Consider the following 15,536-nt stretch of genomic DNA (forward strand, 5'->3'; position numbering starts at 1 on the left):
TCCTTATTATTTCTATCCAAGTTTACTACTAATCTCCCAGTCTTTAGTCTTCCCCCTACTGATTTATCATTCTGGTGGTAGAACATTCCCAAAGCAAAGCTCTGATCATGCTTCTATTCAGAAACTTTGGATGCTGCCATAATTGGCTACTGAGAAAAGTGAATTCCTCCTAATATTCAAGACATTCTACACTCCCAAGATTTGGCTGCAACCTTGCTTTTCAGACCAATTACTTCTACTTTTCCCCAGCCATATTAATATTAGTTATTCTCTGAGCATGCCCTATTTGTTCTATCTAGAACATTTTCCCCACTTGTTCAACTCATACATATTCTTCAAGGCCAAGTTCAAATGACAACTTCACCATCAAGCTTTCCCTAACCTCCATGTCATAAAGTAATCTTCCTATCTTCTGAATACCTATGCTTTGGTGGCTCCCTACTTCAGGACCACTTCCAATGCCAGGCTGTCCACTAGGACCAAAAATTTCATCTATCTCCTGCCCTCCAGGGTCTTCTCCAGGAAAAGAAAGTCACCCCTACCTCCTGACCAGACTCCTATACCTCTACCTGCAACTGTCTCGTTTGAGGGCTTTGAGGAGTCTCAAAAGACCCCTCAACAGACGTTAACTGTCAGAAGGCTGAACTTCAAGCAAAGATTTCAGTAGGATCTGATCTGCTAACCTCAATAGTCTTTTTTCCCATCACTTGGACTCACTGCTAAATTGTTGGCATGGTTTCATAGTCTCCCTGTCCCAGTGATTCTGAACTCTAGGCTGCCAGTGTACAAAGCTAACTCCCTACTTCTTCTACCTTCACTTTATCCCCTCCTCCTCAACTCTGTCCCACCCCAGATCTGTGTAACCCTTTCCCTGTGCCCTCTGGAATACTACTCCATCACTTACAAACTTTCACTTTAACCTCCCCCCGCCCCCAACTCTTTCTATTGACACCTTTTCTAGTAGTGGCTACAGTTTCTCTCACACTACAACCTTCACTAATCCTGGTGGAGTAGACAGAATACTCCTTGTTCCCCATTGCACTTTCAGATTTCCTCTACCACTGTCACTAAGTGTCCTCTCTTCTTCTGTGGTTCAAACTATACAAATTCAGCACCCAATCTAGATCCTGATGGTTGTCATTTATCAACCCCCAGGACATTCTCCTTCTTTTCTCAATGTGTTTAATGCCTGTCTCACAATCCTTACCTCCTTCCCATCTCCTGCCTTCATACAAGGGGACTGTAGGTCCTTGGGTGTGGCCTTTTGACTGAGTCCAAGTTTTACAGAACAAATCCTTTTATTAAGGGGATTTGTTCTGTAAGTTTGGATTCAGTCAAAAGGCCACACTTGAGGACCAAGAGGGCCACATGTGGCCTTGAGGCCGCAGGTTCCCCATCCCTGCTCTAACTTTTCAGTTGCTCAGTTTCTCAATTCTATCTCACCTACACACAGAGGTCATACATTTGATCTTGCCATCACTTACAAATGTTCCACTTCCTTGTTCTCCAATCCATAAATTCTTTTATCAGTTCATAATCTTTGATCTTTCTACCTTTCCCTATGCCTTATGAATTCTCTTTTTTTTTTAATCTTCAAGCACGACCTCCAGTCTATCCACTCCTCAGCTCTTTCTCAAGGTATTACCCACACTCTGATTACATTCTCTTCCCTTCCCTATCTAGACCTGTTAGTAAATCAATTCAACTCTACACCATATTCTACCCTCACAGGCCCCTTGTCTTATTGATGATGACACCTTACCAAATATGAACCCTGAATTACTCCCACCATCATCCTCCTTCACACCTATCCATATGCTGCTGAATGGAGCTAGAGGTAATCATGGAACTGTGCTGACCAGATCCACTACAAATTTACGATATCTAATTTCAACTGGGCCCTTACTGCAGCAGGATAAATAATCTATTCTTCCCTAATTGATCTGCTATTTCACTCTCCACAGTGGCTGTTCTAATCCTTCTCATTTTTCTCCAAGCCTCCTATAGCACTCCTTTCCCCATCTTCTCAGCTGAGGACCTTGTCTCACACTTCACTAAAAAAACTGAGACTATTTTTCATGAGCTCCTCTTATCTCACATCATTCAGTCATTTTCTCCCACTATCTACTTCTTCACCCCAGTCTCTTTTCATCATATTACCCTCATTTCAGCATAACGTCTCTGTTATCTATCACCATTATCTCTTTCCTTTGTGGCTATGTTCCTTGAGAAAGCTGTCTACAACTAGTGTCTTCATTTCCTCTCTTCTCACTTCCAAATCCTCTGCAGTCTGGTTTCTGACCTTATCAGTTCAGTGGTACAGTGGATAGAGTGCTAGGCATGGAGGCAGGAAGCCCTGAGTATAAATCTAGCCTCAGACACCTACTAGATGTGTGATATTGGGCACGCCACTTAACTTCTGTCTCAGTTTTCTCCTCTGTAAAATGGTGATAATAATATAGCACCTACCTCTCAAGGATGTTGTGAAGATCAAATAATATAATAGTGCTGAGCACAGTGCCTGGCACAGTAAATGATAAATACTTGTCTACTTTTAGAACCTTTCTATTGTATGTACCCTTCTCTATTCATACAGCTACAACCCTAGCTCAGGCCTTTGTTACCTCTTACCTGGACTGTTGTAATAGCCCTCCAAATGGTCTCCTTGCCTCAAGCTTTTCCTTAATCCAATATATCCTCAACTCAGTGGCCAAAGTGACTTTTCTAAAGCACAGGTCTCACCGTGTCATTTCCCTGCTCCATAAGCTCCAGTGACTTCCTCTTACATCCAGAGTCAAATATAAACTCCTCTGTTTGACACTTAAATCTTTACATAATCTGGTCCCACCCTGCCCTTCCAGTCTTCTTACGCTTTATTCACCTCTACACCCTCTATGTTTTAGCTACACTGGCCTACCTGCTGCTCCTCAAACATGACATGCCATCTCTTGACTCCACATCTTTGCATTGGCTGAACCCATGGCTAAAATGCTTTAGCTCCACCTCTTGGTTTTCCTGGCTTCATTCAAGATTCAGCTCAAGTACCTGTCACTCCAGGAGGCCCTTTCTGGTCTCCCTCTCACCTGATAGCACCTTCCCATGTCATACTAACTTCCATCTATTCTATATATTTCTTGTAGGTGTCTGGTTATTTTATATGTTGTCTCCTCCATTAGAACATATACTTCTTAAGGAAGAAGACTGACTTTACACTTATTGTACCTTCAATGACTGGCACAATGCCTGACACATTCAGCACTTAAATGATTTTTGACTGACAAATTTGTACCTTTTATTGGACTTTCACATTCTATGTTATAACATAGTTATTTGTGTTTGTTACTTGCTTTATCAGACTGTAAAACATAATGATAGAAAGGACTATGTCTTATTTATTTTGGGATTCTCAAGCATGCTTTACATATAGTAGATACTTAATAACTATATTTGTTTAACAAATTAATGTTTAGGTTCAAATCAAGAAGGTGGTAGTTGTCATTTTTCAATTCAACTCAACAAATATTTTAAGCATATACTACTCTGTGTAAAGCACTATGCTAGGCTCTAAATTTCTAAAGCTTGTCTTATAAAATACATTGTTAGGAGAGGCCACTAAGAAACTGTACAACCTTTCTAGAAATGCTTGAATCTAAATATGTGTACAGGACAGTCAGGACTCTAAGGGAATTCCAGCTGAGATTTATAATCCTGCCTAATTCAGATTAAATTCAATTTAATCTAATTTAATCTAATTTAATTAAAGTACTATCATATAGGCAACTTGAAAAAAAAGTAAACAGAGTGCTCCTATCTATAATTTGACATAAATAACATTTCCTAGCATGTGGTAATTAAAATATTAATAGTCAAAATAGCTTAAATAATTTTTTAAAAAATGTAGCTAACAAGACTAAAATGAAACTAAATATTTTAAACAAAAGAATATGCAGCACATAAAACTATGTCCACAAGTCCAAGGTTTGAAAAAAAAAATTAGTTCAGAATTAAAATTCACCTCAATTTATTTAAATAAGGATTCTAATAAAAACTGAAAATATGAGCAATTTCACTGGTATTGTTCAGGATTGGTAACCAAATCATTACTATATATAGTCACATAATGAATGATTTTTAAAAAAGAATTGGGAAGAATGAAAATTTTGTAAATTATAAATAAAAAAGAAAAAATATATATGAAAAAAATCCGTACAATGAGTAATCTGTAAAATATATTTGTAAAAATGATATGAATAGCTTACAACTGGTGCCAAACTTTTGGTCAAAGTATAATGGTAAAGTAGTGGTTAACACTTCAGGCCTCAAGAGCAGTATGGTCCTGTGGAGAGAATGCTGGACTTTGAGTAAGAAAGACATAGGTTTGAATACCATCTCACAGATCTGATAGTTGTATAACTTTGGGTAAGTCATTTGCCTCTCTAAGGCTCAATTTACTCATTTAAAAAATGATACTAGCATCTACTTTACAAAGTTTATGTGAGGATAAAATGGGATAGAATGAGTTTATGTGAGGACGAAATATGTAAAACACTTTACAAACTTTAAAGCTCTATTGTACACTGTCAGCTGTACGGTAATTATTATTCTTACTGAACACAATCAGAAGTATATACCTCACATAATAAAAGTGAGGCAATGGGCAGGGCAAAGAAGAGGGGAATTTTAAACCAAGGAATATGGATGACAAGACATCTACTTACTTGACCTATAGTCAGTGGTAGGCAGGGGATTGCAATTTGAAAAGAAGAACCAACAAGAGAATTACCTCTGACTAATTTATTACACCAATTTTAAATCATGCATCAAATCACATCCATGCAAACATGCTTATCATGGACAGAATAAGCCTGATAAAACAAATGCATTACATATTTATACCAAAAACCATTAAAAGTACCTACGTACTAGCCCCCAGAGTTGCAAAAGTGGGGAGAGATAAATAAATAAATACAGGATATGTACAAAATAAACAAAATGATGGGAGGTGGGGAGGAGGTATTAACAACTGAAGGAATGAGCAAAGGCAGGTGGCACCTGATGTGTGTCTTAACCATTCAATCTCTTTATTAAGAGCTTCTATTCTATATGGAAAATAAGTAGTTTTAAAAGATAATTATGAACTATACTTGCATATTACAAGTAAAATCTCTAAATACTGCGTGATAGCCTACTTGCAGCATTTGACTCTTTCCCAATCCTGGATCTCCAACCACTAGGATGTGTGGGTCTCCTCGAACTGGAATTCTATTTTTGTCATCCACATATTTCTGGCATCCTCCAAAGAGTGCTAATGCCAAACCAGCTTTAACAAGCTAGGGTGTAAAAAAAAAAAAAATAAAACTGGTCAAAAGTGAGGCAAAGACTTAACAACTGCTTTTTACCTGCTATTTCCTTCTGAAATTGTATTTCCAAAATTATAACAAGAGCTCATCTCATGTGCTATCTGCCCAATTTTTCTGAAGGTGACTACAGCTAAGACTACCCTATAAGTTTACAACATTAATTTGTGAAGGTAATGATTCAGGTAACTACATAGAGAAGGAAAAAAACCAATCAATCAATCAATCAATCAATAAACATTTCTTAAGCATCTACTATGTGCCTCGCACCATGCTAAGTGCTAGGAATACAAAAGAGAGGCAAAAGAGACCTTGCCCTCCAGGAGCATACAATCTAATGGGGGAGTTAACTTGCAACAAATATATACAAAGCAAATTATCTACAAGCTGAATAAGAAATAATTAAAATTAAAAATTCATGTCAATTAAAATCAGTTATTTTTATATATCTGGCCATTTTACACTAATTTTCAAAATTCTTCAGAGGTCACATTTACTAAACAAAGATAGATTTTCATTTAAAAATAAGAACAAAATTAAATAATGTATAATACTTACTTCATGACCAAAAATTACAGGGCAAAGTGAACTGAAAAGCAAAAAGAACTAGGTTTGAAATACTGTCAAACTTCATTATCCTTTTATTTTTTCACTTAACTATCACCTATCAAGGAATTTTCACTTGCTATTAAAAAAAAAAATTCCTTTTTTTTTTTTTTAAAGGCAATTGGGGTTAAGTGACTTGCCCAGGATCACACAGCTAGTAAGTGTCAAGTGTTGGTCTGAGGCTGGATTTGAATTCAGGTCCTCTTGACTTCAGGGCTAGTGCTCTATCTACTGCGCCACCTAACTGCCCCCCAAAAAAATTCCTAAAAAATTTCAACATCTTTTACTGTGACACAAGTTTTCAAAATTCTTCCTTAGTGACATATAATAATCTAAAAAAAGGAAGAATATTTCAATACTTCAAGTCTGTACATAGTGAAGACACTCAATAAGCACTTTAATTATCTTAAGTGAACTATGCCCTCTATTAAGCCTTTTCCAGAACTAGACTTTAAATTGGTTTTTAGTTGTAGAACATATGTATTATATTAAATGAAATTTAACATGATTGTGCATGCTGACATCGGTTTTGATAGCTAAGTTATTGGGGAATATTAAATGATCAACTGGATATGAATAACAATATATTGAAGATGACAGAAGATGACATACTTCAACTGAAGATGGAGGACTGTATAAGCAAAACTATGTATGAATATGCAGCAGTGAATATGCAACCTGTTTCGATTAGAAAAACAAGATATACGATGTGGTATAGGGAACACATACATAGAACATTACACTTGCTGGAATACTGCCTCAGCTATTTACTAGCTGTGTGAACTTTAGCAAGCTATTTAATCTCTACCTCCTTTAGTTTCCTCATCTATAAAGTGAAGATAATAATATCACCTATTTCCCGGGGTTGTTGTGAAAATAAGGTGAGATAAAAAATATAAAGTGTTTTACAAACCTTAAAACACTATATAAATGCTAGCAACTAGTATTATAATAAAAACCAAGAATGTCAATTGTACCAATTTATACTAAATTTTATTATATATACTTCCAGTTTTTTTTTAACATGTAACCATTCATTGCCTACTCTATTCCAACATGGTAGTCCACAGCTCATGTTGAAGTGTCAAAGAATGTGAGTAGGAAGATATAGAATTGAAAGAAAACAACAGGAAAAAAGTCATACAAATGTCATATTCACTTAAAAAAGCAAAGTTGCATATTAGAAAAATCAATCTATGTCAAAAGTTCTGATGTTCTACATACTATTAGACAGAATGGTACAGTAGAAAGGGAACTGGATTTGGAATCAGAGGATATGGTCCAAATCCTGTCTCTGTTACTACCTGTTATAACCTTGGGCAAGTCCCATAAATCTGTTATCTAATCTGGAAAATGAAGGGTTGAAATAATCATCTTGAAGGTCTTTTCCAGTTCTAAATCTATGATCCCACAGTCTTAGGCAATTAATTTATCTTCTCTTACACTAAATTTTTTTATCTTTAAAAGGACAATAATAATCATAAAATTATAATTGATATGTCTAAACATAAAATAGTAAATAAATGTGAACTATCATTAAATAAAATCAAATTAACAAAAATAAATATTCATCATTAGATAAATATGATGATTTAAGAAGAGCCATAGAAATATAGTGTCAAATGTTTATTTATATGGAGGGGGTTTGGGAGAAGTGGAGAATAAACTGCAGGCTATTTCAGGTCCTGACCTAGATTTTTCTAGTTCCCACAATAATAATAGTACCCTGGTGACTATAACTATAGCTCAGAGACTAATTTCTACTTTTTGGAGTTTTTGTAGTTTTCTTATTCAAAGTGGCATCTTTGAATGTTTAAGAATAAAGAAAAATTGAAGAGCTATAAGGCAAGGTGTGACATAGTAGAGTACTGGACTCAGAATTCGGGAGACCCAAGTTTAAAACTTGTCTGTGATATTTACTGGCTAGCAGGGTTTGACAGTCATTTAACCTCTCTGAGGGGGAAAGTTTCCGTACTAGGTGTACCATCAGTGCCACAGATTTATGAATAATGGTGAATTATCTAATCAATATTTGAAATTCAGAGAAAAGAGATAAGACGACTCCAAAGCACAAAATCAAAGTGAATAATAGGATGTAAGAAGAGTACTCTACTTAGAAAAGTATCTATGCTCCTAAAACAACAATCTTTTGTGTGCTCAACTGACTTCCTAGAATGTAAAGTATAAGTAACAGCTGAAGTTTATCCAGTGCTTTAGGATTTATAAAATGCCTTACATACATTTTCTCATTTGTTCTTCACAACAAACCTGTGGAGTAGGCACCAGTATTATCCCTGATTTACACATGGGGAAACTGAGACCTAGAAGAGTTAAGTGCCTTGCCCATAGTCATATCAGCTACTGTCAGAAGTGGGATTGGAACCCAGGTCTCTGCTGCCTCCAAGTACAAGACTCTCTTTCAGAAAGACGGCAAAAATGGAAATGACATTGCAAGACAGGATAGTAATGAAGCACAATTACTAGTTCAATGAGAGATCTATATTATATTGTAATGAGCTTCAAACATTTAGCTTAAGCATTAAAATAACTACTCATTCATACCTGACAATAAGCTTAAAAAGGTTTTCTTCAGACTGAATCTCTTGGATAGCATAAAGATCTTTCAGTGAAAATTCCATAGATGTTCCATAATTTGCCCCATCTTCAGAAATTTTTGTTTTTTGTCCTTTGCTATTGCTTACAGAATTTGCTTCAATGTATAAGAGGAACATGCATTTATCATTCTTATTTCGAGAACCTGAAAAATGAAAACAATTAAAATCTCCCCTTTATTCAAGTTATAAAATCAAAAGACATGTTGAACTACAAAAGGAACTTCAAATAAAAGTAAATGTTACGCCTTCATAATAAACACTAAGTCTAAAATGTAGAATTTGACAATTAGATTTGGAAACATCCCAATTCCTAATAAAAAGTGGATAGAAGATGAATAGCTACTGAAGGATAAGATATACTAGCTCTTCAAAAAAAAAGAAAAAAGAAAAAGAAAAATTCATAGTATACCTTCTTCAGTATTTGATACTTTAACAATTCCTGTAATGGTGACTATGTCTCCTGGGACACAGCTATCTACAAGGTCCTGAACAAGCTCACATTCTATTGTTCGAGGAATCCGGCCTGCTTCTCTCTGGTCATCTGACATCAACTCCTGAATTCTACAAAGACAGCAATGTACAAGTCCATAGAAACACTGATTTAGTTTCTTCTTTACAAGTTAAAAATTCAGTCACCAAATATTAAAATATCCCTTAACATGGAGGTAAACTAGACATTTTACATGGTAGTATGAACAACATAATTCCTTACCACTTTTTCAATTTAAATAGCATACATCTAAAGCTTGCTTTAGCAAATTCTACATTTTAGAATTATAAGTATGATACAAGAACCATACATGTTGGTGCTTCCTCCACTGATTATCTGTAGCCCCTAAAATAATTTGCAATGCCCTAGAAAACCAGCTTCCTCAGGCATTGTAGCAAAAAGTAAATAAATTTATATATGCACATATATACATACATATATATTATATGTAGAGAGAGACACACACAGAAAGAGAGAGAGAGAGAGAAAGAGAGAGAGAGAGAGAGAGAGAAAGAACTTCATGTAATGACTTTTAAACTTACTGAGGCAGAGGACAAACAGTTCACCAGACCTATACTCCAATCAATCAAGATTTTATTAAGTGACTACTATTTGTTAGGTGCTGAAGATACAAAGACAGTCCAGCTGACTCACTGGCTGAGGTGGAAGAGTTGGCATATCCCTTGCTCCTCACTGTTACTTCCAGTTTCTTTCTCTACCACCGTTATTTAGTAACCTCTGCTCCTCTGAAATTCACTCAATCCATAACTACCACCTAATGAAAATTCTGGTAGCTATTGTCTACCAACCTCTAGGTCACTCCCCTTCTTTCCTCTAAGAATTTAGTGCCTGGCTCACAATCCTCCACTCCTTACTTCCTGCCCTTATTCTAGGAGGCCTCAATATACATAATGATACTCCCTCCTGCACCCTAATCTCAGAGTTTCCCAACTAACTCATCTCACATCACTTAATCCTCCACTCCTCTTCAGTCACACCCAAAGATGGACAGTCCTGCTTTTTATCGTGCCTTCGTCTTTCTTGACTTCTATGCAACCTTCGACACTGTTAGTTATCCACTGCTCCTTGATACTGTTCTATGTTTTCCTGACACTACTTTCTCCTGGTCCTTTTATCTGACAATTCCTTCTCAGTCCAGGATTTTCTTCTAGGTCAGACATATTAACTGTGGGTGTCCCAGAGGAATCTATCCTAGGCCCTCTTTCCTTGTCTACACTGTTTCACTTGAATTCATCAACTCCCATAGATTTTCAAATCTGCACTGTCCCTGTCCCACCTTTCCCCATCCTTCCCAATGAGAAAGCAAAAACCAAAAATGAAAAGAAAAATAAGACCTCTGTTAAAAAGAAAATAATACAAGCCAAACCAAATTCTTGCATTGGTTGAAAAAAAAAGTCTCACACTGTCATGAGTTCATTACCTCTCTATCAGGAAGTGGTGGCATGTTTCATTTTGAGTCTTCTGGAATGGTGGTCAGTCTGAGTTCCTAAGTCTTTCAAAATGTTTTGTCTTTGCTGCAAAAATTTCCCATTTACCTGCTTCTCTTCTTATTTTGGTTGCACTGGTTTTGTTTGAGGAAAGACTTTTGAAAATTTTATGTAATCAAAACCATCCATTTTACCTTCTATGACACAATCTCTCTCTCATTTGGTCATGAACTCTTTCCCTATCCATAGACCTAACAGGTAATTTCCTCCTTGCTCCTCCAATTTGTTTATGATATCACTTTATATATCAAAGTCATGTACCCATTTGGAGCTTATCTTAGTATATGGTATGAGTTGTTGGTCTATACCTAGTTTCTATCAGACTGCTTTCAAATTTTACCAATAGTTTTTGCTGAATAGTGAGTTCTTGCCCAAATAACTGGGATGTTTGGGTTTATGCCACTATGCTTATTTGCTTCTATATAATGTGTACCTAATCTGTTCCATTAACCAACCTATTTTTCACCCAGTACCAAAGTGGAATTGGGCCCTGATATTTTGTAGGGTAGTTTGAGGTCTGGTACTAATGGCTTTCCTCTTTGCCCCTTTTTTCATTAATTCCCTTGATATTCTTGATCTTTTGTTTCCCCAAATTAATTCTGTTTGTTGAACTCCACAAATTAATCTTTTGGTAGTTTGACTGGAATGACATTACATAAGTAAATTAACTCAGGTGGCATTGTCATTTTCATTATATTCACTGATTACCCATGAGAAAGTACTATTTCTCTATTTAGAACTGCCTTTATTTCTATAAACAGTGTTTTGTAGTTATGTCCATAGAGTTCTTGTGAATGTCTCATCAGGTAGATTCCCAAGTATTTTATACTTTTTGTAGTAAATTTTTAATGGAATTTTTTTTCTTTATGCTAGATTATGTTAGTAAGATATAAAAATGCTGATATTTCATATGGCTTAATTTCATATTCTACAACTTTGCTAAAGTTAACTGTATCAATAAATTTTTTAGATGACTCTCTAGGATTTTCTAAACCATCATGCCATTTGGAAAAAGCAATAATTTTGTTTCTTCTTCACCTATACTTATTGCCTTGATTTCTTTTTATTTCTTATTGCAATATTTGGCACCATATTGAATAGCAATGGTAATAATGGATGTCCTTACTTTATCCCTGATTTGTTGGAAAGGCTTCTAGTATACTGTCATTACAGACATTATAGATGATGTTGGCTAATGGTTAAACATAATACTAATCACACTAAAGATTTAATTATTTCTATGTTTTCTGGAATTTTTTTTCTGAATAAGAATGAGTTTGTATTTTGTCAAAAGCTTTTTCTGTATCTACTGATAAAATCATATGATTTTTGTTGTTCTTGCTATTAAAATGACCAATTATGTTTCTAGTTCTAATAATGAAATATACTTGCATTCCTGGTTTAAATCCAACTTGGTCATAATGCATAATTTTTGTGATATGTTGCTGTAACCTCTTCGCTAATATTTTATTTAAAATTTTTACATCAATTTTCATTAAGGATATTAGTCTCTGGTTCTTTTTCCCTGCTTTGACTTTCCTTGGTTTAGGTATATTTGGGCAATTTATATTTTTGTAGATATTCATACATTTTACTTAGACTGTCAGTTTTATTAGTATATAATTAGATGGATTAGTTCCTAATAATTTCATTTCTCTTTTACTGGTTGTGAATTCACCTAAAAAAATTTGATACTAGTGATTATGCAGGGTTCCTTTGTAATATTTCCTCTATGGCCCATGACCTTGTTTGATGAATAACTACAATAAGATACAATATATGTTTCATCAAACTCTACATCACATAAAACCTGTGCATTACATTTATTGATCAATGTTTTTAATCTCTGTTGGACTACATATAATAAATTTTATTATAATTATAGTAATGATAACACATGCATATATCACTTTAAGGCAGGTTGTGCAGGCATGCCAAAGGATTTCGGGCAGGCTGCGAAAAATATATAGGATGTTTTCCTCTACATTTTTTGTCAGCTGCCCAAAATACTTTGGTGTGCCACAAGTGGTCCAGGGGCTGCCGGTTGTGCAGGCCTGCTTTAGGGTTTTCAAGAAACCCATGATCTATTTTTGTTGTTACTCACTTAATAGATTGCCAATCCACAGTAACTGTGAGAGGAGAACTTCGGAGGGCAGTGAATGTCTTCCCATGGCATACAGGCACAGGGCACTGGAACAGAATGTATTCAAAGTCATATTTTGCTAGACTTAAATGAGTTCCTTAGAAAAATATAAATGAAAATGTCTCATTTAGCTTTTTTGATTAACAATTTGGCACCTTAGTAGTATTAGACTTTGATACAACAATGGCTACAGTGGTTTGCAATTCCCTACTTTATAAAATCTAAATGCTATCTAGATGTCAAGCAATCTATAATGTGCCTTCATTCTGCCTAGTAGCCATTTCCCCTATTTTTAATCCCACTATCTTATTAAGGATCTATTAGATACAGAGTGCTATGGAGGAGACATAAAACACAGTCAAATTACTTCCCAACATATGAGGCAGGTCACCTTACTATTCCCTCTCACATAATACATTCATTCCTACCTTTAAGACTGTCTTCTCAACTAGGAATGCCCTTCCTCCCTTTGTCTCCAACTATCTGTATATTCTACCCATCATCAAGTCCAGTATAAATTCCACCTTTTTAATAATATAGACTATAGTTTTATGCTATATAGAGTATAGACTAAAATTTTTTATATAGACTAGAGTATATGGGGTGGGGAACCTGTGGCCATATGTGGCCTCGAGGCTGCAGGTTTCCCACCCCTGGACTCTAGTATACTAGTCATGATTAGTGTCACTAAGTTTTTGCTCTTGATTATTCTATTTAATTTGTGCCTTACTATACATTTGTCCCCAACTTATGAACAAGATGTTTTCTGAAAGTTCATGCGTCAAATCTCTTTTATTACTTAGAACATACTTTTCAATAGAAACAATATTCTGAAAGGTAGTTAGATGCATAGGCTAGCTAGATGATGATATAGCTAACAATACTAATTTGAGTTCAAGGTCTTGGGATGAGGGGGTCATTCAGTCCATGGAAGAGGGTTAGCAGAAGAAATCTTTTATTCTAAGTCTAAGATTAGTCCTAGAAATATTTTTGAACCAGGCTATATTTTGGTATCTTTGTATCTTCATTTCTGTACCTCTCCTCTCTTCTCCCACCTGGTACTCTTCTTCTCATGTGCCCTTATATGGTCCTCACTATAGCATCAACCCAAGTCCTGTATTCTAAAGTGCTCCAGAATCTAAAATGACTTAACACACTGCTCCTTCCATTATCTCAGCTAAGCCTCGAATAGGAGCTCTTAATCTTATTTTTAATGATGAGAATGCCTTTGGCAGTCCAATGAAACCTATGGAGCCCTTTTCAGAGTGATGTTTTTAAATAAATAAAATAAAATTACTACAGAGGAAATCAATTATATTGAAATACAGTTATCAAAATATTAAAAAGCAAGTCCACAGACCCTAGGTTAAGAACCCCTGTGCTAGAAGAAAAACAAACTGACTACTCCAATTCATATTAAATGGTCAAATGGTAAGAGCTATAACTGGTGGAATTAAAAGTTATTAACTTGGTAACAAAAGTGAAATGAAAATCTTTAGGCACTATGGAAGAAGATACTTGGGAGGTAGGTAGGCAAAGGCAGGCCAGTCCTGCCTAAGATCTCCTCCAATAAGTTTCTCTTATTTTTCAAAGATTTTTCCCTTCTTCCACTTCTGAAGCTATAGATTCTCTAAAAGCTTTAGATTTTAAAATGATACTTGACATGGCAACTCCAGAAATGGGAAGGCCAGGTGTCCATTTGTGTGTGTATACATGTTTTTGTGTATGTGTATACATACATACATATTTTCCAAAATGACTGCTTGTATACTGTATTATATCTTTACATACAGGTAGTATGACCCTGGGCAAATTATTTACCTTCTCATGATCTAGGTAGGCCTCTAAGACTATAAATTACAGAGAGCTTGCAGAAGTAGAAAGAATTTCTGCACCTGGTTATCCCTTATACCAATGAGGCCACAAATCCAGTTCCTATTTTATATAAGTATGTATATATACACACGGGTATGTGTGTGTATACGTGTATGTATATATAGATATATATATACATAACGAGGGAGAGAGGGTGAGAGAGAAAGAGGGAGAGAAAGGGAAGGGAAGAAAAAATATGGACATCTCAATCTCAGCATGTCCAAAACAGGCCTTATTATCTTTCCCTCTAAACCCACCCTCCTAAATTCCTTATTTGTTTTGAAAGTACAGTCACCCATATTCACAACCTAGAAGTCATACTCAACTCTTCATTCTTACTCACTCCCCTAGATTCAATTAGTTGAAAAAATCTCATTGATTCTACCTTTTCACCATCTTTCTATCCATTCTCTTTTCTCTAATGACATCACAGTACTTTTAGACACTCATTATCTTTTACCTATCAATTTCAATAGCCTCATAATTGCTCTCCTTTTCAAACAGTAGTCAAACTAATATTCTTAAATAATAGGTCTCTAACATGTCACTCCTGCCTTAAAGAATCTTCAGTGGCTCCCTACTGACGTCAGGAAAAATATAAATTCCTGTTTGGCATTTAAAGTCCTTCATAGTTTGACTCTAGCCTATCTTTCCAGGTTGACTATATAGTACTGTGCCTCACAAACGCCATGGTCCAGGTAAATTGGCTTATTTGTTAGTCCCAGGGCACAACATTCTACCTTCTACTTTTGTGGGGTTTTTTTTTTTCAGTCTGACCCTATATCTGAAATGTTCTCTCGCACCTAGATCAGCACGTGGGCCATTTCCCTTAAGATGTCTTTCCTGATATCCCCAGTTGTTAGTGTCTCCCCCACAAATCTGTTTATTTTGTAAATATCTTATATTTATCTATGAACATGTTATGTCTCCATGGTGTAGCTA

At 35.5% G+C, this 15,536-nt stretch overlaps 1 protein-coding gene across 1 annotated transcript in view; it reads right to left on the reverse strand.

The window, feature by feature from the left end:
* The window catches only part of MCM8 (minichromosome maintenance 8 homologous recombination repair factor), a 46,126-nt gene that overhangs the window by 18,892 nt on the left and 11,698 nt on the right, over window positions 1-15,536 (reverse strand). Inside the window, exons 9-13 of the mRNA XM_027840376.1 lie at window positions 12,681-12,766; window positions 8,988-9,139; window positions 8,526-8,721; window positions 5,916-5,946; window positions 5,190-5,330 (exon numbers count right to left, since the gene is read on the reverse strand). Coding sequence (XP_027696177.1) covers window positions 5,190-5,330; window positions 5,916-5,946; window positions 8,526-8,721; window positions 8,988-9,139; window positions 12,681-12,766 — 606 coding nt within the window. The remainder of the gene's footprint in view (window positions 1-5,189; window positions 5,331-5,915; window positions 5,947-8,525; window positions 8,722-8,987; window positions 9,140-12,680; window positions 12,767-15,536) is intronic.

The sequence above is a fragment of the Vombatus ursinus genome, unplaced genomic scaffold (assembly GCF_900497805.2).
Source record: "Vombatus ursinus unplaced genomic scaffold, bare-nosed wombat genome assembly UNPS02014841.1, whole genome shotgun sequence".
Taxonomy (NCBI): Eukaryota; Metazoa; Chordata; class Mammalia; order Diprotodontia; family Vombatidae; genus Vombatus; species Vombatus ursinus.